This window comes from Sander lucioperca, chromosome 10 (assembly GCF_008315115.2).
Source record: "Sander lucioperca isolate FBNREF2018 chromosome 10, SLUC_FBN_1.2, whole genome shotgun sequence".
NCBI classification, from domain to species: Eukaryota; Metazoa; Chordata; class Actinopteri; order Perciformes; family Percidae; genus Sander; species Sander lucioperca.
The window spans coordinates 27,741,300-27,762,770 of NC_050182.1; the positions used below are offsets into that span (position 1 = coordinate 27,741,300).

Below are 21,471 nucleotides of genomic sequence, written 5' to 3' on the forward strand. Positions count from 1 at the left end.
TCTATTAAAGTATTGTTCAATGCAGCCGTATACATATAAAAGCTTGCAATTCTATTTCTCACAAATTCTCACTCGCTTCACCTGTAGAGCTGCTTTCTGCGTGGTCCTTTTCCCATGTCATGCTGAGCCCCTGTGCCAGAGTTGGCAGGAGGTTTACGGTTGTTGGAGAACTCCATGTTGAGACAGAGCCAGGCGTGAAAGGCAAACCCGCTGCCTGGCCAGCGCTGGACTGTGGGCACCATAATACCTGCCATGGGGGGAGTAAGATCAAAGTACTGCAAGGCACTGTCCTGGCCTTCTCTGGCTGCCATGGCTGAGAGAATTTGGATGGTGCGAGCGCAGTAGGGGTGCACCTTCCCCCCCACTGCGCCATTGTCCTGATCCACCCTGAGCAGTCTGAGCAGGCTCTTAAGCTCCTCTGGTCTCAAACACAAGGAGCCCAGGTCCTGCAGGAGGCCCAGCAGGGCGTCTGCACACTGCCTGTCCAGACTTTGGGGCTGTGAGAGCACCTGCAGCAGAGCGCCCACCATGCCTGCCTCCACAGCCACAGTGCGACAGGATAAGGAGGCACCACAGACGGCAGCCAGCCACTGGGCCACCAGCAGCTGAAGGTCCCTTTGACTGGACAGGTCAGGCAGCCATTGCAGGAGCAGCAGCAAAGGCTGTTCGTTACTAATGCCAAGGTGATTGGCGTGGGCATGCTTGCCCTCCACTGCCTGGAGACAGAGAGGGACAAAAACAGTGACGACAGAGAATGAAGATAAGACGTGGCCACATGGTCAACAACTTCAGCAACACAATTTAAATAGGAACAAGGTCATCAATAACAGCTAATTGACTTCTACTGTCTCTGCATTCAGTGGGGATAACGAGGAAATGTTTTTCACCATGTTCATCAGCTCTTGCAGAAGCCTTTTGGTGGGTTGACCTTGACTCTTCAGCACATCAAACAGTTGGGAGTAGCCAATCCTCTCTTTGAAAACCTCCTGAGGCAGAAAAGAGACAGAAATAGGCTGGAGAAAGACGCTCCACAGGGGATAACTAGTTGGCACACTTCCATACATTGGAAGGGAATACAATGAGATTTCTTAAATGAACGGAATACAGCTTTCCTCATGAGACTGTCATTTTTGCTGGCATTGTAGTCATCATAGTGTAATTTGCTTTTTAGTACATGTACAGAAGTATGAAGAGTATATGATTTGACCATAGAAAGTCACAAAGGGCCTTACCTTAGCAGAGGGTGAGTTGCTCATTATAGCTGTGAGGACTTCTAAAGCATGAACTGTAATACTGTCTGATCCTTTCTCCAAAACCTACATCAAAATAATGATTGTGTTAAAAATAATGTTGATTGTGGCATTGCAGAACTAAAAATGTGCATCATCATGATCAACATTGATGTTGAACATTCCATCTGCACATGACCAAAAAGGAAAACAAATTAATTCTGAGGAAATCTGAACTGAATGAAGGATTATTTGTAAAGTACAAGAGGAAGTACAGCACTTTTCTTTTCTTTTTTCCCCACACCACAATTATTGGAGCAGACTGGGTCAAAATAAGTGCACTGCTGTACCAGTCACTAAACAATCGCCTCTTTGTTAATTACTGATAGATCCCAGCATGCAAAAACCAAAGCCAACCACCAAAAAAGAAAGAAAGACTGAGGCAATCCCCAACTATTGCTGAAAATTAGGCAATATCAAAACCCCAGGACACGAGCCAGGTCTTTCACACAAGCACAACCGGTTACACGAAAAATAAAGAAAGACATGCATTTAAAAAAACACCATTTCATGCACCATGAGAAACACAGCATGCTTCTCTTGCCTTGTCAACAGGGAATTCAGCCTCTAATTATGAATGTGATATAAATCAACACTCCCACACAAGCAAAGATTAATCCTCCAACTCATAATATGAACCTTAACTTTTCAACGTGCACAGTTAACGCCAGCTTGTCCTTTCTTGTATTTCAAGTTAGATTCAAGTAACATTTAATCACATATACAGTAACATAGGCTGTAAGATGGACAGACTAAAAAGGGAACAGACAACAATTATCACATATAGCCGCGCTACCTGCTTTATTTACAAATGAGTGTAAGCCAGACTTCCTGCCCGAAGCTTCCTGTTTAAATAGCTCAGAGCAGTTAACGAGTGAAGAGAAGGCTGAGTTTCCTGCTGACGGACCAATATCAACACCAAGTGCGGGGAGGGGGGGGGTACCTGGTCCACTTCGACCTCTGCGAGTAAACATGTGGTGAGGTCACACACAACCTCACGCTCCGGGCTACGCATGTTGCTCTGAAAGAGCTGCAGGACATACACACACCAGCACACACACAAACAAACACACAACAACAAGACAAAAAAGTAATCTGTCAGAGGTAATGGAGACAGGTTTGATCCTGGTCTCTTTATAGCTGCTGCAGTGGGACACGTGTTGTAGCCGTATGGTGAAAACATAAGCTGGAAGCATATAGATTTCTTTTGTGATATATTTAACACTGACCAAGCAGAAAAGGTTACAATAGCACATGTGGCTTCCAGGCAAATAAAAAGGGGAAATAGATATCAAAATAAAAAAGGTGACAAACTGACAGACTCACAGACCAACTGACAGAAGGACAGATTTAAAAAGCTGACAAAGCAGACAAACACATTTTAGATGGACAGGGGTCTGACCTTGCTGTTCTGAATGAGCCTGAGGATGTGTTCAAAGCAGTTGTTGTTGAGGAACACAGCCTGCAGGACTGGCCTGTCAGTGCACTGCAGGATCTCAGGAACAGCAGCTAAAATTGACAACAAGGATGATGTTGTCTCATGTTATTTATAAAGAAAATCCATTACTTGGTTAGAGATTAAAAAAATGGAATGCTTTACGCTCAGCTACACTTGAAACCTAGTGGACACGCTCTTACTAAGCATTTGACTCTGGAGGGAGATCAGGCTGTCTTCCCAGCTCTGTCTCTCTTGCTGCTCACTGCTCAGCGGACGGTTCCAGTTGAGGAGCTGAAAGTAGCTCTCCAGTATTGTCCTGATCTCCACCTGCCGCTCAGCAGGGCTGCTGGAGTGCAGGAGGTGAATCATCACGGTCAGGCACTGCAGGGTCAGCCGTGGGAGCCCCGTACCTTTGGGTTCAGAGGAGGTCCGGCAGCACCACACTCGCAGAACAGAGAACAGGTCCTCAACAGATTGACTGGTGATAGAGAGAAGGCCATTCTTCTGGAACAAAATATGGACAAAATGACTCCCCTGTAATCAGTTTTAATTTGCACTTGCGTTTTCACAATATTCTCTTATCTAGAGGACAGATAGGCTAGCAGACCTTTCCTCCACTGATGACAGCTCCCTGGAGATGAACAAATCTGAGTGTGAGGAGCTCTGGGATCTGCTGGCTTTCCTGGAGACTTTCTGTGAACATTCAAGCCAAGAAACAGTGTAATGCAAGACCAGCTATCACTTAACCACAATACAGAAACATTAACACAGTGCTGTCAAAATAACATGGAATATATATATATATATATATATATATATATATATATATATATATATATACACACATTTTTGTTTGTAATAACAGGAATAAGAAATGTCAAATGTTCATGGATACAATGGCTCAGCAAAAACGTCCCTTGCAATGCCACCTTTATCATTCAGAGTTACGTGAAAAGAAAAGGCCTAATCCTCGATAATTTGCTAGGTATTACACAAATAGCTCTTAACATTTCTAAATAAAACATGCTATTATGGTTTAATCTTCCTAAAATTTGGACATACTGAAACTTGCCATGGCTAAGATTTCCTACATGGCTTATAGATTAGTGCTCGCTGATCAAATGGACTTCTGTAATTAGAAATTCTTGGACTCTGGGGATTGAAACCTGATAATTAGATGCGGAATAATTAAAGTTTGACTGACTGCACTGACCAGTTATTTTATGAGAAAAATGGCAAATATTGATTTTCCAGGAGACATCTTTTGTTTTTCAAGACAAAGATGACAGATCTAAGCTGCAGTGGGAACAGTTTGATTCTTGTGTTATGTGAGGTCTGACAGAGTTCAGAGTGGTAGAGCAGACAAAAGGGGGTGTCTCACCATGGTAAAGAGCAGACAGCTCCTCTGGCAAGGCCAACGGGGAGAACTTATACTTGTTTCTCTCCAGCAAGCTCACCTCCTCCCTGCAACACACAAAGCTTTGACTCACATCACGCCCAGTCAGTCAAGGACTGCCACTGACACTGCTGGATCTAATGAGGGTTGACGTCAAGGCTTACACACAACAGGGCGTTCACAAAAGGTTGGGCAAGATGTTAAATGCATAAGATAGTATTTGGGTCTTTATGTGTGACTAAATTCTACCTCGTTCACACATTCACACAGGGTGAAGGAGCACACACTCACCCTGCCAGGCGTCTCCTCCACGTCTGATAAGGGTCAAAGAGACTTTCACACAGCACGAGTCCATACTGCACAACCATCTGCAGAGATGACTGCTCCCCTTGTCCCTTCTTTAGCTGTCCAAAATAAAATGTTTTTACACTCATTATCTGTAACTCATATTCACAACAGAGACACCTGTATCAGATGTTCTTTTAACATGCAACAAATACAACACTTTCCTGTACAATGATTAGAAGGTCGACAAGTTCTGTTCTTCTGTGTGAGGATGTTACACACTAAACAGAATACATAGTGTTTAGGTCTCACTGTCTCTCTACTGTACATCACATTCCTGCACAGTTTGGCTACTAAATAATCTTTGCATGTGTGATACTCTGAGCGAGCGGTGGAGCCAAGCCCAGTCATATATCAATACACTTTTGTTTGATGGTTTAAGCTACTGTTATTAATGGACTTACCTGGTCCAAACAGAAATTCAAAAGCTTGATGGTTTCAAAAACAAAATCCGGAGTGTTGTCTGGGTCGATGTTCTCCATATTCCTAGAAGAAGAGAGAAACTTGTGCAATTGAGTGTTAAGAAACTCTGCTTACCCAATATGGTCATCGTAGGCAAAAAAAAAGACTATTACAGAGGATGCACAGAATGTAAGAGACAATTCCTGACACTGAATTGCAGCTGCTTTGCACAATCTGCAATGCAATTTCTGGAAAAGTAAAAAAACAACAACTAATTAATCTGGTTCCCTTTTATCACCACTGCCTCTTTTGTTATTGGTACACATGTAATATTGATAAGGAAAAAGACAAAATGATCTAATTGTGTGCATTACGTTAAAAGTTTCAGGTACATTTATATTTCCAAAAAACAAACTTTTTTTAGTCTCTAAAAAAAACATTATTTTATCCCTACAATGATATGTCCAACAGCCTAATTATATTGTATTGTTATTGTGTATTAACAACTATTATTATATATATTATTATATTACTACAAGTAATACTAGCTAATATATACCTAATGACTTGCGACTGGAGACCGCTTGTCATCATGATAACATCTGTAATTGATTTTCCCAATACTTTCATAGGCACAACAGTTCCACTATGTAGCATGTTTACGGCCATGCTGATGATGCATATACTGTACACAGCAGCTGGCCCTCACCTGCAGACAATGATGAAGAACTTGATGAGGAGCAGGGGGTGAGGGGTGGTGCCATTGGGCTCGGTGGCGTTGGAGAGGTGCACCGCACTCTGACATAACTGGGTGCCGAGGAGCACCAAGACCTCCCTTGGGAGCAAGGGCACCTCTGAGCTACACTCCTCCAGCCTGGGAGATAGGAGAGGAGGATGTGGGAAGAGAGGTGGTGAGAGGCAGTAGGAAAGAGGTAAAGGGCATTGTAATAGGGGCGTTCACACGTAAAATAAACATGTCAAAATGGTACCTCTACAGGTCAAAGTTCATCCTGCTTTGGGGAATACAAACCGGTAAGAGCTTCTGGCTATGTAGTTTGTGAACTTTTACTACTCACCTTCGAGGCTCCAGTGACTGCACATCTATGAGCCTCTCAAAGGATGCCACAAACGCCTCCAGCCACTGCTGCAGATAGCCCACGTCTTTCTGCAGGAGGGAAAAAAGAACTCATGAAGCAAAAAATGTGTAAAGTGGTTACACAAGAAATATCAATGGAACATGTTCTTTGCTTGTGCTCAGTTATTGTGGCACTACTCTTAAAAGGTTGAGCATTTAACTGCGACACACTGGCTGAAAACATGGCACTGACTAAATCATGTGACCCGTTTCGGTAACAGGATGTTGCAAAGAGATGTAACTCACAGAGTGGAACACATGAGCCAATTCTTTCCTTTTTCAAAACAGGGAGGTTAAAAGAAACAAAATGTTCCCTTGGTTCAGTCATAAACTCAGTATACAGCAGTCAACATTCAATAACATCTTCTCATTGTACGCCGTACACAAGACATTCCTGCGTCGCTGCGTCTTATAGTATTATTTAAGATGGTTTCAATTGTGCGAGGATGTTTACATACAAACGGTCGTTATCACAGCTTCGATCAGCCTCTGCAGTGCAACATATCCTGCCACTCTTCCCTCCTCATATCAGTCTCTCGATTTCACAAAGATCAAATGTCACACAGGTCACCACAGAGAAACAACTTTAAACTGAATAATTTAGCTCTTTTCAAAACATTTCGTATAAAGCCAAATGATGCTTAATACGTCCTGATGATTCAGACAAGTGGTGCATCTTGTGGGAACCCAGTGTCTCAATAATCAAATCGCAAAAACACAGGACATCTCAAAATGTTCCTTGTATGTACCATGCATTGAAACAACCTGAACATGTTGATTAGCTGAGGCAGCATGAGGGAAGACATGAGTTGTTTCAGACTGACTGACTCATTGTACACAAATAACATACAGTAGAGCAAACAGCACATGGTATAACAATACATTAGGTACTTCCCCTTAGCCAAGAAGCAAATAAGTCAAAAGATAGTATGTGTAGTGTGCTGCAGCTGATGTAGGTTACTTTAAAAAACTACTCCAGTACAAAACTGCAACATACTGCTGTAGCTCAATGCATGTTTAATGTGTAGCTAATTGTCACAGTTCCTCTAGAGAAAATGAAATCTAATGCAATAAATAAATGGACATTACCAACTGGCATTGACTCATGAGCCAGTCCATCTCTCATTGTATGTGGCTGAGCAGGGTGCCAGGTTCTGGCGAACCCAGTCTCAGATGAGGCTTCGGCGTAGTCTCCAGCCAGCAGCTCAGAAGCTGCACACACCGATCCTTAACCAGCACCAGCGTCTGACTCGCTCCTTTCTGATCTTCCAAACGTCAAGTGAGCAACCAGGAAATTACATGTCACTTTAACCGTAGCTTATTTCCTTCATACGCTGTCTTCTCATCAAACCCCTTCCTCTTTTGGTTTTACTGCTACAGTTGTGAGCAGATATGAGAGAGGCCTCTATAAGAAAAAAACAACAACTTCCCACAGCAACAATGAAGCACCGGGACTACGTCTATGCTTTTATAAATTGAACACATCAAAAAAGACGCTTTCTGAGTTGGAATATATGTCACTGAGCCTCTCAGTGTAAGAGCACAGACGGACTGAAATGTGACGAGTTGAAGCAATGAATGTCATAATATAAAGAATACTGTATTTCCACTTGGGGAAAGATTAGGTCATTATGCCTTTACGTCACTGTAAGCTTTATTATACAAAATCTGATTAGCAAATTATTAAAAAAACAACAATAAAATGATGTGAATCACACACACACATACTATATATGTTATAAAATCTCTGCATATACTCTGTGAAAACAGTAAAGCTAACCGAACAACCTAATGTTTTGTGCCTCCAAAATCTGGACATTCAGGTATTTGAGGCTTGAGTAGGAGAGGCAAGGACACAAAGACATATTTGCAACACTCCTTCGGCTTTGTTGTATTTTCCAACAAAAGATACAGTAGCTGAATGACTGAATCCTCCCTACACAAGATGTACAGGTTTTTTTGATGACGCTTAATCATCCAGTGTTGTTGATGATGATATCCTGAACGGAATATGTCATCAATTCTAATTATGTCTGCTGGAACTCACATCGTACAAAGAAACACAATAATAGGGGTTAATTACTGTAAGTGACGTGAGTATGACTAAATGTAACAATGTAAGCTTTGCTTTCTAGTTTTACAGGATAGGAAGTATCATTTTTTCTGTACCCTGTCAAGCGCAGAGGCTTTGACGTGTTGTTTAGGTACACTCGAGCTGCAGGGTGTACCTGGCACAGCTAGATTTTTAGCAGGTAATACATAAAAATTTGATCACAAATAGGAAGTGAATGCGGTTTGCTAATGAGAAGTAAAAACAGGGGAAATACATTAAAAAACATACTTGTGCACTAAAAATCATCTCTTACAAAATGACTATTGATCAACACGTCAGAAGAAATACACATCCCTTGCTTTCAGTTGTATCAACTTCTTTCCCTCAACATTGCCCAGAGCAACTAGTGGAAGGATTTGTTTGATAAAGATGCTATTAGAACAGATGTCACACACCAACCATGAGGTAGCAACCCCTATAAACTGTGTAATTTATCTCAGATTTCTCTGCACATGGCAAAGCAGCTGTGTGGCTCTCTGCTGCTTGGCATTCTGCTTCGCTCCGGCTTCCTGCACAAGTGAAAGCAAAGAACACTTTGATTTTCCTGGTTGGCCCTTCTGTTGGTAAACAGGGGAGATCGAGGTAACACGAGGGAATTCAATCACAGGGCTCATAGGACGGTCATAGTGAGCTGCAGGGGTGGCTGTTGCTGTTGTTGCATCCCTGATATTGAAGTGAATCATAGCATGATCAGTAACAGAGACAAATACACAGTAGGGTGAGCCAGGAAATATGACTCTCTTATATCCCTTTCACACCAATGGTTCAATCAGGGTATAACCCAGGTTGACTGTGTCTTTATATTAATAATAATAATAATAATAATAGCAAGTAGGGGAGATGGTTCCACAGCTGTGTGGATGGTTACAGGCTACAGGCTTTAATTGAAGAGGACAGATAGGCTAGCAGACCTTTTAATTGAAAGGCAGTTGATGATGGCCTGAAAAGCATTCTCAGATATAAGATATGGAGCTCTGAAATTGTGCCAGTAAGGTGGTTTTTAATTCCAGCAGATTGAAGAGGCAGGCATGTTCTGCTCATTGTACTGTATAAGAGTCTTGATGAGCATCGCTTGGCTCAACATGCTCTCACCACTTAAAACTGCACAAACCTGATAAGCAAGAAGCATTTAGTTAGTAAACATTGTATGTTTACATTGTAAATTAAAGTTTGTCTATTGTGTTATAATGTATCCATACACTGTTGTCTCGACTATAGCAAATAATCAAATTTCTGGTCCATAACAGAAGATGTTATCCAGAAAACCATCAATGTATCTATCATTGCCTGCCTGCTTATTATATTACAATGGCTTTTCAGTCCTGAACCTCAGCTGATCTCGAAAGGGGTGTGTGATCTCTTGCATAATCAGAGGAAGCAGAGCTCCTTTATCCCCGACAAGCTCAAGCACGTTCTGCATTCTTATTGCAAATACAGAACGATGGCTGAGATACTGCATGTACTCAAAAATGTTGGCATCAACTGTTAGGATTCATCTCAGCATTACTATATACTGTAAACTCCCATAATCTAATATGAGTTTACTGAATACTTGAGTGTTCATGGACTGATGCTGAGGTTTTTGTCTTGTACACTGAGACTGATGGTAAATGCTAAAAAAAAACTTGAAAAAAAGACTGAAACAAATATCTGAATACGGACAAATTGCCATCAACAAAGACACACAAGGCTGAAAAATGTACAGTCTGAAATTCAGATAGGTGTAAAAACATCTGCCTGGTGTGTTTGTTGTGACTCAAACAGTGTGTCAGGCCATTGCCACCAGCTTGTTTGCAGCTCTAACAAAACGCCTGTTAAACATAGCTGCGGTCTCTTGTCCAGTTTGACTCATTTGCAATAGTCAAAACTTTCCATGATGTGGGACATGATCATAAAACAAGGCCTGTGAGTCGGAGAAGGATTGTGTCTAGTTAAAAAGATATCTGTGCCAACTTGACTAAAAGGCAGCAACAAAAACATCATGGTGATTTCAACAGTAGAGGCAGGTGACTGTTCTCTGAAGGTTCTGCTGCCTTTCTGCAGCCTACTGTGTTTCTCTGAGTCACAAAACGCAGTGCCGTTGAATACTGGGCTCAATTAAATCCCTTGCTTCTGCCATCCTTCATCAGATTGTTCCTTTAGCCTTGGAGCAACTGATGAAAACTAAGTGATAGCTAAGAGGAAGTGGTCTTGCACATTGAGATGCTAGAAAGCTGTCACAGTCAGATCCAAGGGCACACACACACATATCAATGACTTTCATTAGCAACAGATAACTTGAGACAGTGTCAACAACTTGTTATGTTTGTTAAAGACTGGCATATCCAGGAAAGTCGAGTAAATCTGCAGTCCCACGTGGTGCAGCAGCAGCAGCCCAAAGGGGAAGGAATAGGGCATATTAGAAGACACACTTCCTCTGGGATGTGCTCAAAGTGACCACAATGACCACTTTGATAGTAGATTTTGTAAGAGGTGTGTCACCGATGCATTTAGAGCATTATTGCAGTTATTCCAGCATCCAGGCTAGTCCCAAATTAAAGCAACATTCAATAGAGACATGTAATGAAAAATGTCCTAGTCTATGACTAGATTTTATCCTTGTGAAGAAACCTGCCCTTAAGATCCACTGTGATAATAAGAGAGCAGTCTTTATGCCCCGCAGTGAACATACAGTGAGTGCATGCAAACTTGGAAAGAAGTCTCATCTTGTTTTCTCTGTCTTCAGGCATGGAAGCATATTGCAATCCCATTAAATAATAATACTTAATTTTATGTACAGCCAAACTGTCTTCTTCCTTCAAAAGGAGACATGACATGATAGCATGTGCAATATTTTGGTTACTATTAATTTGTTTTCAGTGTTATTACCGAGAAGTAGAGCCTTGATGAACAACCAAAGGGATGAGCTGCAGTGACACCCACAGGGGCAACATTTGAGACCAAAATACTAGGCTACACAAAACACTAAATTTACGATATGGCCAAATTAGTTTTTACACCAATATTGTTTCTTATTTAATATTTGAACTATAGAGTAAAAGGCATTGTGCATCTGGGACCAAGTCAAAACTATATGTTCCATAATAAGTGAGAATATTTCCGTGAACAATAAAACAGGCTCCATCAATGAATCCTATTATGGTTTAAATGTGACATGCTTAACTGAGGAAGAGACACAGGAAAGAACAGGAACAGGAAGTAGCCTTGTGACACCTGCGTCGCAGGTACAGGATCAAAAACACACTTCATTTAGTGGGCTAATCTGCTTCAAATACCACGATTACTTACTGCTTTCAATAACTTAAATGGCTCAATGACACAGTCATGTGACATGCCACGATATACTAGTTCTAGTAGCTTATGCGCAGGACAGCCACACCACTTGGTAAATAAACAGCTGCTGTACAAATAGGCAAAAAAACGACTTCCTCATGTAACCGTTTACAACAAATGACACCTGATAATACACAACACGGCTGCAGTAGAGACCACACACACATACACACACACACATATACATACATACATATACACACACACACTCTCTCTATGGTCATGTTTATCGGGTCATGTAAACTTCAGGCAGAGGACCTGCTGCAACAGGTGTCACCGTCGGGTCTTCCGGACTTGCACTCACCTTTGTGTAAAATAACATCCACAGCTCATACAGCTTTTCCTTCGATGACATCCCGCCGCACTTGTGGTTGCTCATATTCCTGTTTTTAAATAAATCATATACTGGTAAGCATGGTCAAAGCCAGGGCTGTTTGAAGTTGTTTCATAAAGGCAGGAGGACGCGGCACGCTCCTAGGAACCATTCCTGCAAATTCGACCACAATAATCCACGCAAAAGTGATTTCTGTATCGACACGCAAAGTTATCACAGTGGCATGAAAAACCACAGCATCACGGTATGAGCGTGGCCACGGTGCGATCGTTGTCTAAATTATAAAACCAGGAACAAAAATGCGTGGAAATGCCTCTGGAGCAGGAACACCCATGTCCGCGTTTAGAGCGAGCTTGTTGCTGTGTGATTCCTATTGGGGAGAGTTCCCACGGAAGCGACAGATGCCATTTGCTCAAGACCAAGAAATGACTGCGCCGCTCATGAGGATTTGGTCAGCCTGGAGGTGTACAGTCCTGTGTTATCTGTGATGAGCAGCAGCATGTTAGCAGCTTCTGACTCTATTAACAAGACATGAGTTGACTGTATGCTCATAGGTAGGCTGATATTTTTAAAGACACACACACACACACACACACACACACACACACACACACACACACACACACACACACACACACACACACACACACCTCTTCTCATCATCTCTTCTCCAGGACTTGATAAAATGCTGCAGCATTTGCAACAGAATGGGCAGCCTATGACCTCACATGTGCAAAGTTATCATATTTTGATACAAAAAAAATTGTTGTGCAAGTTCAGTAGACTGAGGATGAAGCTGCACAGCAAGCAACATTCTGATAACATAGAGACACACAAACACACACGACTGAACTTCAGACTCTAACAACTGGTTCAGCAATGGTTCCTGGTGAATTAGTAGGCTGTAGGCTAATAAATAATCTTTGCACATACTTTTATCATATTCCTGATGAAGACACATAATCATGTTAACAGTGGAGAGACTACATTGGTACAATTAATTGATACTAAAAGTAAAATATAGGAATATATTCAAACTATTACTCTAGTAAAAGTGTTGAATTATGTGCAGCAGAAATGTATGGCTACACAATTGTCAAAATTAGAAGTGCTCATTTTGAAGTCTGGCAACAGCTTACCCATTTATATGAAAATGAGACACTTCACATACATTTCAATTCCCTAAAAAAAACGTATTATAATATAAGACATATATAGGCCTACTGAAATAACTTTGTTCTTGACACTTCTTGGAGGAGTCAGGTTTATTGGATGCAGTTGGGTGATTCTTCTGTCTAACAAAGTATTATATTTAACGGGTTTATCATATATATATATATATCATATATATCATATATATATATATATATATATATATATATATATATATATATATATATATATATTTCTTTTTTTTTTTTACATGTTTAGCATATGGTTTTTGTATGTAAAACATATGTATGGTTTTTGTTGTATTGAGTTAATAGTTTACAGACAACTTTTTCCTATCTGCGTTGGTATAACAGGAGTTAATTTGTCTCTTGATGGACCACTAAATGTATTACAAATGGGTAATTAGTTGATTTATTAGTGTTATTATATTTAATCTTTTTAGCACCTTTAACACAACCAGGTTTGTGTTGTCATACACTGTCATGAGGACGATGGACATAGTGAAGCTTGAGGCAGCTGTATTACCATGGCGATGGCCTACATTCCTAACCAGGACCTGACAGTGTGACCATCAACAGGCGGGGCAGTGTGCCAGGCCGTCCTTTGTATTCCCCATAATGTATAGGTCTGCTAATAGTCCATACGTATGTTTATATATTATCCAAAAAATAACCTAGAGCTACTGAAAGTGAAATCAGTTCAAGTAGGCCTACTCTATGTGCCAATACATCTGACCCCAACAAAAGCTGTTCTGTTTCAAATGTAGAAAATCTCATTATCCTAAGTAGAAGTTTGATTTTGAAATATGAATGCTTCAAATTTAATCAATCTAATTCAATGATTTTGAAGAAACGTTTCAACAAAAGATAACAATATCACATGATCTGATAGGCCACTGCAATCGATGTGTTCGACGGTCGATTTTACATCCTCAGTCAGGATCGTTAATAGATTTCAGAGAGCATTGAGCAGCGTGCAGAGACAAAAACATGGAGCGAAATGTTGGGTCTCTACAGGAGCAGGCCCTGAAGAGAAAGGAGAGGCTAAAAGCAATACGAGAAAAACAACTTTATGTAAGTGTCTTGTCTTGTGATGTCTGGTTTCTGATAAATGCATCATAGCCAGCTGCTTCTTTTTGTTACTGAGGTAACATTAGCCGACTTAGCTTGTAGCTAACGTTAGCATATTTATGTAGTTAGCAAATTAATCATAACTTTGGCTCGTGGCTTCGTTGTTGTATTGTTAGGTTATTTTAGGTTTACCTATTTAATTCAGCTCTAGTTAAGTTCTATATTTAATTATTACATTGCGTTTGTAGTTTATCTGGTTTGCCTGTGCAGCTAATCTCCGAAGCTAACTTGTTTGGACTTTTTTTCTCAGAGACAATAACAAAGTGATTTAAGCTCTACTCATGTATACAAATTAATAATATATTAGCTAAATCTTAGTTAATACAAATGAATGAGAACTATGACGAAGTTTTGAACTAATGAAATACACACATCTAGCTGGAATGACCAGCATCACCCAAACTGATCAGCTGCGACATGTCTGTTACAGTAAATTGGCACAAACAATTAGCTTATAGATCCGTTTTTAGATACTATAAGGTTACACAAACTAAAGTCACATTGTACAGTCTATGGTTCAAACAAGCCTCTTAACAAGGCATTTAATAAACTGCTAAAACCAGAGCTGAAGCAGCATTTGTTTTTAAGTTGATGTTCAGCAATGCATTTAACAGATAGGGCCTCAATATGTTGCTGACAAGCAGAGGTAGCCTACAGGATAGAATGTCATGCGGCTGCAGGGAAGAGAGCTCTGATCCTCCCTTTATGGAAGGATCACTGCTGCCTTAAAGTGATAGTAATCATTTGATTTAATAGAAAAGGTGTCTGTTGTTCAGTATTTAATTACAAAAGCACAGTTACTCTGATATACACAAGATATATAGGGCTGCAACTGGTCGTAAAGGTCTTGGAACATAAAGGAACACAGAGAGACATTTTTCAGATGGGAAAATTGGAGAATTAGTAAACATAATCAGAGAAAGTCTGAGGATATCTGGGAATTTCAACTTATCTGGCAGTTTCTGAAGATTATAACATCTAAGCCATTTTGCAACTTGTGAAAATGTATTGCATTAAGGCCGTTGAGATGTTTGTCAACTTCTTAACCATCTGCAATATTTCTGAAGCTGAAAACAACACTAGCTAACCAGAAAGAATTCATTTAAAAAAAAAACTTCAACCGGACTACAGTCATGGATGAGGTGACATACATTTGACACCAGTGCCACAGTGTGAGTGAACCATAGACTATATACAGTCTATGGAGTGAACCAGGTCTGATATTATCTGTTTGTGTTAAGCTCTTTCAAAGAGAGGACAATGGTCATCATCATGCAGTCAACATGCCGGTTTGCGTTTCTCCAAAAGTTGAATCGGTCTCAACTTTTTGCCCCAGGCTGCTGCTTTTTTTTTTTTTTTTCGGCTCCCCCCGGCAGCACCCACTGCCGCAGCCTAAACGCACTACCCCTATTCAAAATGAACGGGCAGACCTGCGTTTTCGACGCAGTCAGTGTGAATGCAGGCTTATAAGTGGTGGAAGGTGGAGGAACCTTAGTCAAAAGAAAGGGGAAAAAAAAAAACTTTACTGCTGTACAAGAGGACTTGTCTCAGTTGTATGAACAGTGCAGATGAAAAACGGTGTATCTGTGTAATCTGTGAATAAAACATAAGTAGCAAGCAAACAACAAAATAACAGCACATCTTAGCAGTCACTACACATGCTGTAGAGTGAAATTAAAGAAGTGTTTGAGAATTGTATCTTATCAGTTATTATCAAGATGAGGTTGTATGCTGAGCAAATCTTTCCCGTGATAATTGTAAATCAAGAGGCACACTGGCTTGACTAGCAATGTTTTTATAAATGGCTGTTGACATTCCTGAAGCCTGGGGTTGATTTCCTTTTTGTACTACACTTCAAGAATGAGTCATTGTCCTGAATTGTTCTAGCAGGTGGACAGGAAACCTCTTCAGGAAAATGCAAGATGGGAGGGGTTCAATGTCTTTTGTTATCACTTTTCACTTGGGGTCAATATCATTTTTTTCTGCATTTCCCCAAGCCAATTTCATCATTGTGTGGATAGTTTAGTAGTATAGGCCACAGTCTGTCTTGCTGTGGTTGTTTTAAGGAGCATGTCATTTATTAGGCCCATTTTTAAATTTCGGTATGTATCTTTACTGTGCCAGAGCTCTGAAATGGGCTGATCCATAGCTTCATTTTTTAAGATCGTATTTAGGGGTCATCGTTTGTATTGTCAGTATTTATTTAATAATTTCGTCATTCTTAAAGTGCTCATATTATGCTCATTTTCAGGTTCATAATTGTATTTAGAGGTTATATCAAAAAAAGGTTTACATGGTTTAATTTTCAAAAAACACCATATTTTTGTTGTACTGCACATTGCTGACGCTCCTCTTTTCACCCTGTGTGTTGAGCTCTCTGTTTAGCTACAGAGTGAGGCATCTCACTTCTGTTCCATATTTGTTGGGAGTCGCCCATGCGCAATACCTAGGTAAGGACTACTAGCCAGTCAGAAGCAGAGTATGAGGGTGTGCCATGCTAGCAGCTAGACAAGCATTATAACGTGTTACAAAGTGACGCACGTTCGTCACAGAAGTAAAGGCTGGACTACAATAGAGATGTTTGGAGCAGTTTGTGAACAGTGTTTTCTGTTGGAGATGGTAAGTCCCTTTGGGGTGGACTTCGGGCTTTTTTATAACACAATAAAGGAAAGGGGAAAAGCCAAAAAGCATTAATATGCGCACTTTAAAGGCAGAATACAGTGTTAATATATGCTAATTATAGCCAGTCCACTGACAGATTGATGTTGAGAATACTGTATGATAAGTTATTTTAATCATGCTATTTTAACAGGGTCGAGAGCAGGAAGAGGGTGAGCCAGAGAACAAAAAAGCTTCACTAGAGGAGACTACTGAAGAAAAGCACAGGTGGGTTCATCACACCACACACACAAACATGGCTGTTGTGTTTTTTTTTTTTTTTTTGTGAATCATATTTTTCACACAAGCAATGCATGTCATGATTTACATTGGAGTGACTGCTGACTGAACAGAAAAGGCACCACGACGAGTAATCGAGCCTGGCTGTTAGCCTGGTCTGGAGCAGGCTAGCTGCACAGAATAAATCTGCATGGTAATTTATGTGCCACTGCTTTCATGAAAACCAAGTCACAGCTAAATTCAGCCAGGCAACCTGGAAAATCCCAGCTTAATCCGCTATCTAGGTTTTGTGAAACAGCCCCCTGGTCATGAGACGCAGTGTTTACACTGGGCTGGATCACAGCCTCGTGCTATAAGCTGCTCAAATATCCTGCAGTTTACTCAACTTTGTGTGTTAGACGGTAGGAAAGAGCAGCCATCTTTCCTGTCCTACAGGAACTTTTTTCCATTGTTTATATTTAATGACTGCACTGACAGCACTGAGGGAGTGACTGAGCTGTATTTCCTCCAGTCCAACAGGACAGATCTCATGAGGATGAAAATAGCTGCACTTTAAATGCTTAACTGATACATTTGTCAGTGAAGATAAATGTTGTTGAATGTACTCTGGGTGTTTTTAATCTGTGTTTTGCTAAATCAAAAAACACATTTGTAGCAGGGTATGAGTGTAATGTATCTTGTAATAAGTATTAAAATTTCATGGGAGATCAAATTGCCAAAGCCAAGCATGAACGAACACAACAATCAACATTTTTTTCTTAACGGTATTGCTACTGAAATGAATAATCCACAAGAAAACAGTAGCTTGTTTGTTATCATACATTCCTCCAAGCCTATTTCACAAATGGCAACATTCTGCTTTTCGTGTCACATCTTGTTAGGTGTTGTTAGGGCTGCTGTTTTCCTTTAAGACGGATAGGTAATTAGAGTTTAATTATTTTAAAAAAGCAAATACAATTCAAGGACGTTCAAAAGCCTCTAAAATATTGATATGACTAATTATGTTAGCCATAACAATCTCCGTGGCTCATGTATAATGAAAAGGCTGGTTGTTGTCTGGAGCTATTTTTGCTCTGGTGAATGGAGCAGGTAGCTTGATATCAGTGTAAACATTTGAACACTTTGCTGCACCTCCTCAGCCACAGTCCTCTCTAAACATTTAAGAAAAAGAGACACACTTGGGTCAGTGCTCTGCATTTATCACTGGCTCTCTTTGATGCCACGGTGCGTTAGAAGTGGATACGTGTAAACACACTGTAAAGGTTTGGACGCATTGAACTAAGAGATGGTTAATAAAAAAAATCTTTTAAAAAAAACTGTATTTGCAAGTACAGTCTGTATATCCTGTTTGTTTTTTTTTGTCCTGCTAGTGGTGGAATGTTTTTCAGTCCTTGTCTTCCCATCTGTTCTTTGGCCTACAACAAAATATCTTGACATTTACCTGCTGGGATGGCATGATATTCAGTTTGGATATTAATGATCGCCACCAGGTCAAACATTTATTTTGACTACCACTACTTTTCCATGAGGGATCCTAAAAAAGTATGCCACATGAAGGACAATGTTTTTTTTTCAGTTTGTTGATTCTATGACACATTGTGCTATCCTTTTTTTTGATTTTATGTTTTATTTCATCACAACTTGATCTATTGAAGGCTGATAAATGATGGCCTGTAGTTGAACAGATGCCTTCTGGCTACTCCAAACTCCAAGCTAAGAAACGTGCTGTCAGGGCATCTGGACTTTGTAACACTGTAACTGTGGAGCTTAGTCATGTAGTTTCCTTCAGTTTATTTAATTCATTTTATTGTAGTTATATAGACTCAATTCATGTCATATGTATATTAAGATTTGTGTTTTACTTCAAATAACTGCAATACATGGTTTAAAAAACAAAAAAACATTATTATTTGATTCATTGTGACTGCAATATGATTGGAGTATTCTATTTAAGGATGAGATGGATAGAAAGACATATTCCTTGTCAGGAGAGATTCAGGAGGCATAGAGACAGAAGAGGGGTTCTCAGGCAGCCAAAGGCAGAACATGACTAGCATTCCTGCCCATACCCATACAAGGCATCGTTCTGTCTGTTGTCAGCAGTGGTGTGATGAATGTATCAAGAGTGTACCCTCTCGAGCCTCGTCACGAATCCATGTTAAGCTCGGAGCAGCTGATAACTCTTGGTCCGTGCTCAGTCAGACAATAGTTTACCTCTGCCTCCGGACTTCTGTATAATCTGCAGAGATGTCAGCTAAGCTTGCCAAGAATTCCTCTGTGCAGAGATGTGATGAAAGACTGCGTAATTCAACATCAAGGACAGCATTCCTCAGCTGTTTGCTGCTCTCTGCAAGTCTGTGCCCAGGAGCAGGTGGAACATGTTAATCAGACGTGTTCATAGGAATAAAGAGGGACATTATACCCGACCTCTACTAGACGTTAGATGTGCAGCTGTGTGGGGTTTGCAGATGGTCCTTTATGCTCCTTAATCTCTGGTGGGATATATTTGCCCACACTGCCACCTCCTGGACGGTCACAAGAGTGTGGGGAAAAGAGTGAGAGTGCGTTGTTGAGTGATAATGCATGGTGATTTCTGTCCTCAGAGAGCTGAAGCTGAGGAATTACACTCCAGAGGATGAAGAGCTGAAGGGGAGGCAGGTGCCCAAAGCCAAACCTGCATCAGGTGAGAACTCTTCATAAACAAGCTTTGAAGAAACAATAACTTAAAATAATTTTGAAGTTACCTTACTGTTACAGTACTGTTAATATCACATTGCCTCTAGGAATGTGCTATACGTGGTCAGCTACTGAACGGCGGCCATTGAGTATTGCTTACAGACTCCTGCTGCTATTATTACATATTGTTTATGACAGATGATAAATATTCTTTGTTTGCAGTGGAGGATAAAGTAAAAGACCAGTTAGAGGCAGCTAATCCAGAGCCCATCATTGAAGAAGTGGTGAGTACTCCTTTCTTTTCAAATGTGATGTCCTTTGTTGAAGTATAGTAGTTGTTGTAGTTGCCATATTCAGCTGTTTTCTTTCCTCAGGATTTGGCCAACCTCGCCCCAAGAAAACCAGATTGGTAAGACCTTTCTGAAATATATGGTGCATAAAATCGTTATATAATTAATAACTTGTTTCTTACATTTTCTTTTTATTGTAAATCTGAATCTAGGGATCTAAAGCGTGATGTGGCAAAGAAACTGGAGAAGTTGGAGAGGAGAACACAGAGAGCCATCGCCGAGCTCATCCGTTAGTATTTCCTATTTCATGTTTTTGTGTTTTATCACTGAATTTGTTTCTGACACCACAGAGGCCAGCATGTCTGAGATAGGCGGGGATTATTAGGCTAATTGCTTTGTGGTTTCCAGACTCCAGAGGCTTGACGCCATCTGATAACATCACTGGTGTGATTCCTCCACTGATGTGTGGTCCACATTCTAATAATAGGCATGTGCTTTCATGGTGAACACAAAACAGTTTAAATGTAAATGGTTTTCCCCTTGTTTAAATGGTTGACATTGAGAGTACAGGTAGCCATGTTTTGTGTTAACACGTGTACTCAAAATTATTATTAGTTAATGTTAGTTTACAATGGCATATAAACATAAACAGTCACTCCTTTTTAGTTTGGTTACAGCAGCTACATTTTGATGTAAATTAAAACATGGCAGTGGGCTGTATTTATTATTATTGTGAAGAGCATTGTTTATTTGGCTCTGTGTTGAGAGTAACTGCAGCCTGCCAGCAGTGTACTGTCTGTTGGAGAGAAGGGATGCCTCAACCTGAATAAGACCTTAACTGGAGTTGTGGCCCATGCACAGGAGCTACACATAAATGCAACTTGTGTTTGAATGATGCAGTGAATGAATGAATGAATCAGATTGACCATCCGTGTTTGTGTGTCCAGGGGATCGTCTCCGAGGCAGTGAGGAGGAGTTGGCCGGAGCGGTGGGGGCAGTAGGACTGGAGGAGGGAGACTCGGACTAAATCCCAACAGATATATCCCTACAGAGGGATGGCCTCGTTTTACTAGGACTGTACTGTCACATATGTGTTGTGCTCAAAGAGACAGCTACTTTCATAGCTGCAGGGAGTGTTTTCTGTCAGGTCTTTATATTCCCTTTGTGAGTCTTGCCTTGCATCATTGTATTATTGCAAATTAATATGTAGTAGTACAATCTGTAACATCAATATTTTGTTGTAATATTTTATATTTTCAAGTAAAATAATGTGAATTTTTCCAAAGCCTGATTATATTCATGAATTTTGCCTTTATTTGAAAGTAGGGGTGTGCGATTTGGATAAAACCTTCTTATCATAGCATATGTAATATATCATGATATAGATATATATATATATTGTAAAATAGTACAGTATGGAAATAAATACTTGATTGCCAAACTGGCAAAAATGGCCTCATACATCCAGAGACATTCAAGGGATAGCTGTTGCTGTTACGTGTCACGCCTAATTATTTTT

The 21,471-nt window shown here is 40.3% G+C and overlaps 2 protein-coding genes across 4 annotated transcripts in view; one reads left to right on the forward strand and one right to left on the reverse strand.

The window, feature by feature from the left end:
- Window positions 1–12,325, reverse strand: part of nbeal2 (neurobeachin-like 2) — a 34,866-nt gene extending 22,541 nt beyond the window's left edge. For 2 of the 3 annotated variants that reach the window (XM_036006084.1, XM_031299078.2), the window contains exons 1-13: window positions 11,756–12,325; window positions 5,947–6,035; window positions 5,580–5,744; window positions 4,873–4,954; window positions 4,415–4,527; window positions 4,109–4,191; window positions 3,335–3,420; window positions 2,928–3,231; window positions 2,692–2,798; window positions 2,233–2,319; window positions 1,233–1,316; window positions 888–986; window positions 82–716 (exon numbers count right to left, since the gene is read on the reverse strand). In XM_036006084.1, the coding sequence (XP_035861977.1) occupies window positions 82–716; window positions 888–986; window positions 1,233–1,316; window positions 2,233–2,319; window positions 2,692–2,798; window positions 2,928–3,231; window positions 3,335–3,420; window positions 4,109–4,191; window positions 4,415–4,527; window positions 4,873–4,954; window positions 5,580–5,744; window positions 5,947–6,035; window positions 11,756–11,830 (2,009 nt within the window). In that variant the 5' untranslated portion in view covers window positions 11,831–12,325. The remainder of the gene's footprint in view (window positions 1–81; window positions 717–887; window positions 987–1,232; window positions 1,317–2,232; window positions 2,320–2,691; window positions 2,799–2,927; window positions 3,232–3,334; window positions 3,421–4,108; window positions 4,192–4,414; window positions 4,528–4,872; window positions 4,955–5,579; window positions 5,745–5,946; window positions 6,036–11,755) is intronic. The other variant, XM_036006085.1, reaches the window with a different exon arrangement.
- A 1,549-nt stretch (window positions 12,326–13,874) lies between these two features.
- Window positions 13,875–21,233, forward strand: ccdc12 (coiled-coil domain containing 12). The gene is made up of 7 exons (XM_031299077.2): window positions 13,875–14,031; window positions 16,901–16,974; window positions 19,590–19,669; window positions 19,885–19,946; window positions 20,037–20,071; window positions 20,165–20,241; window positions 20,900–21,233. Exons 1-7 carry the CDS (start codon window positions 13,948–13,950, stop codon window positions 20,977–20,979), a joined length of 492 nt encoding a protein of 163 aa, XP_031154937.1. The 5' UTR covers window positions 13,875–13,947; the 3' UTR covers window positions 20,980–21,233.
- The last annotated feature ends 238 nt before the right edge of the window (window positions 21,234–21,471 follow it).

Coding starts and splice junctions, on each gene's coding strand:
- ccdc12 (XM_031299077.2), top strand. CDS start 13,948: ATGGAGCGAAATGTTGGGTCTCTACAGGAGCAGGCCCTGAAGAGAAAG. Junction 16,975..19,589: donor ACTACTGAAGAAAAGCACAG/GTGGGTTCATCA, acceptor TTCTGTCCTCAG/AGAGCTGAAGCTGAGGAATT. Junction 20,242..20,899: donor AGCCATCGCCGAGCTCATCC/GTTAGTATTTCC, acceptor TTGTGTGTCCAG/GGGATCGTCTCCGAGGCAGT.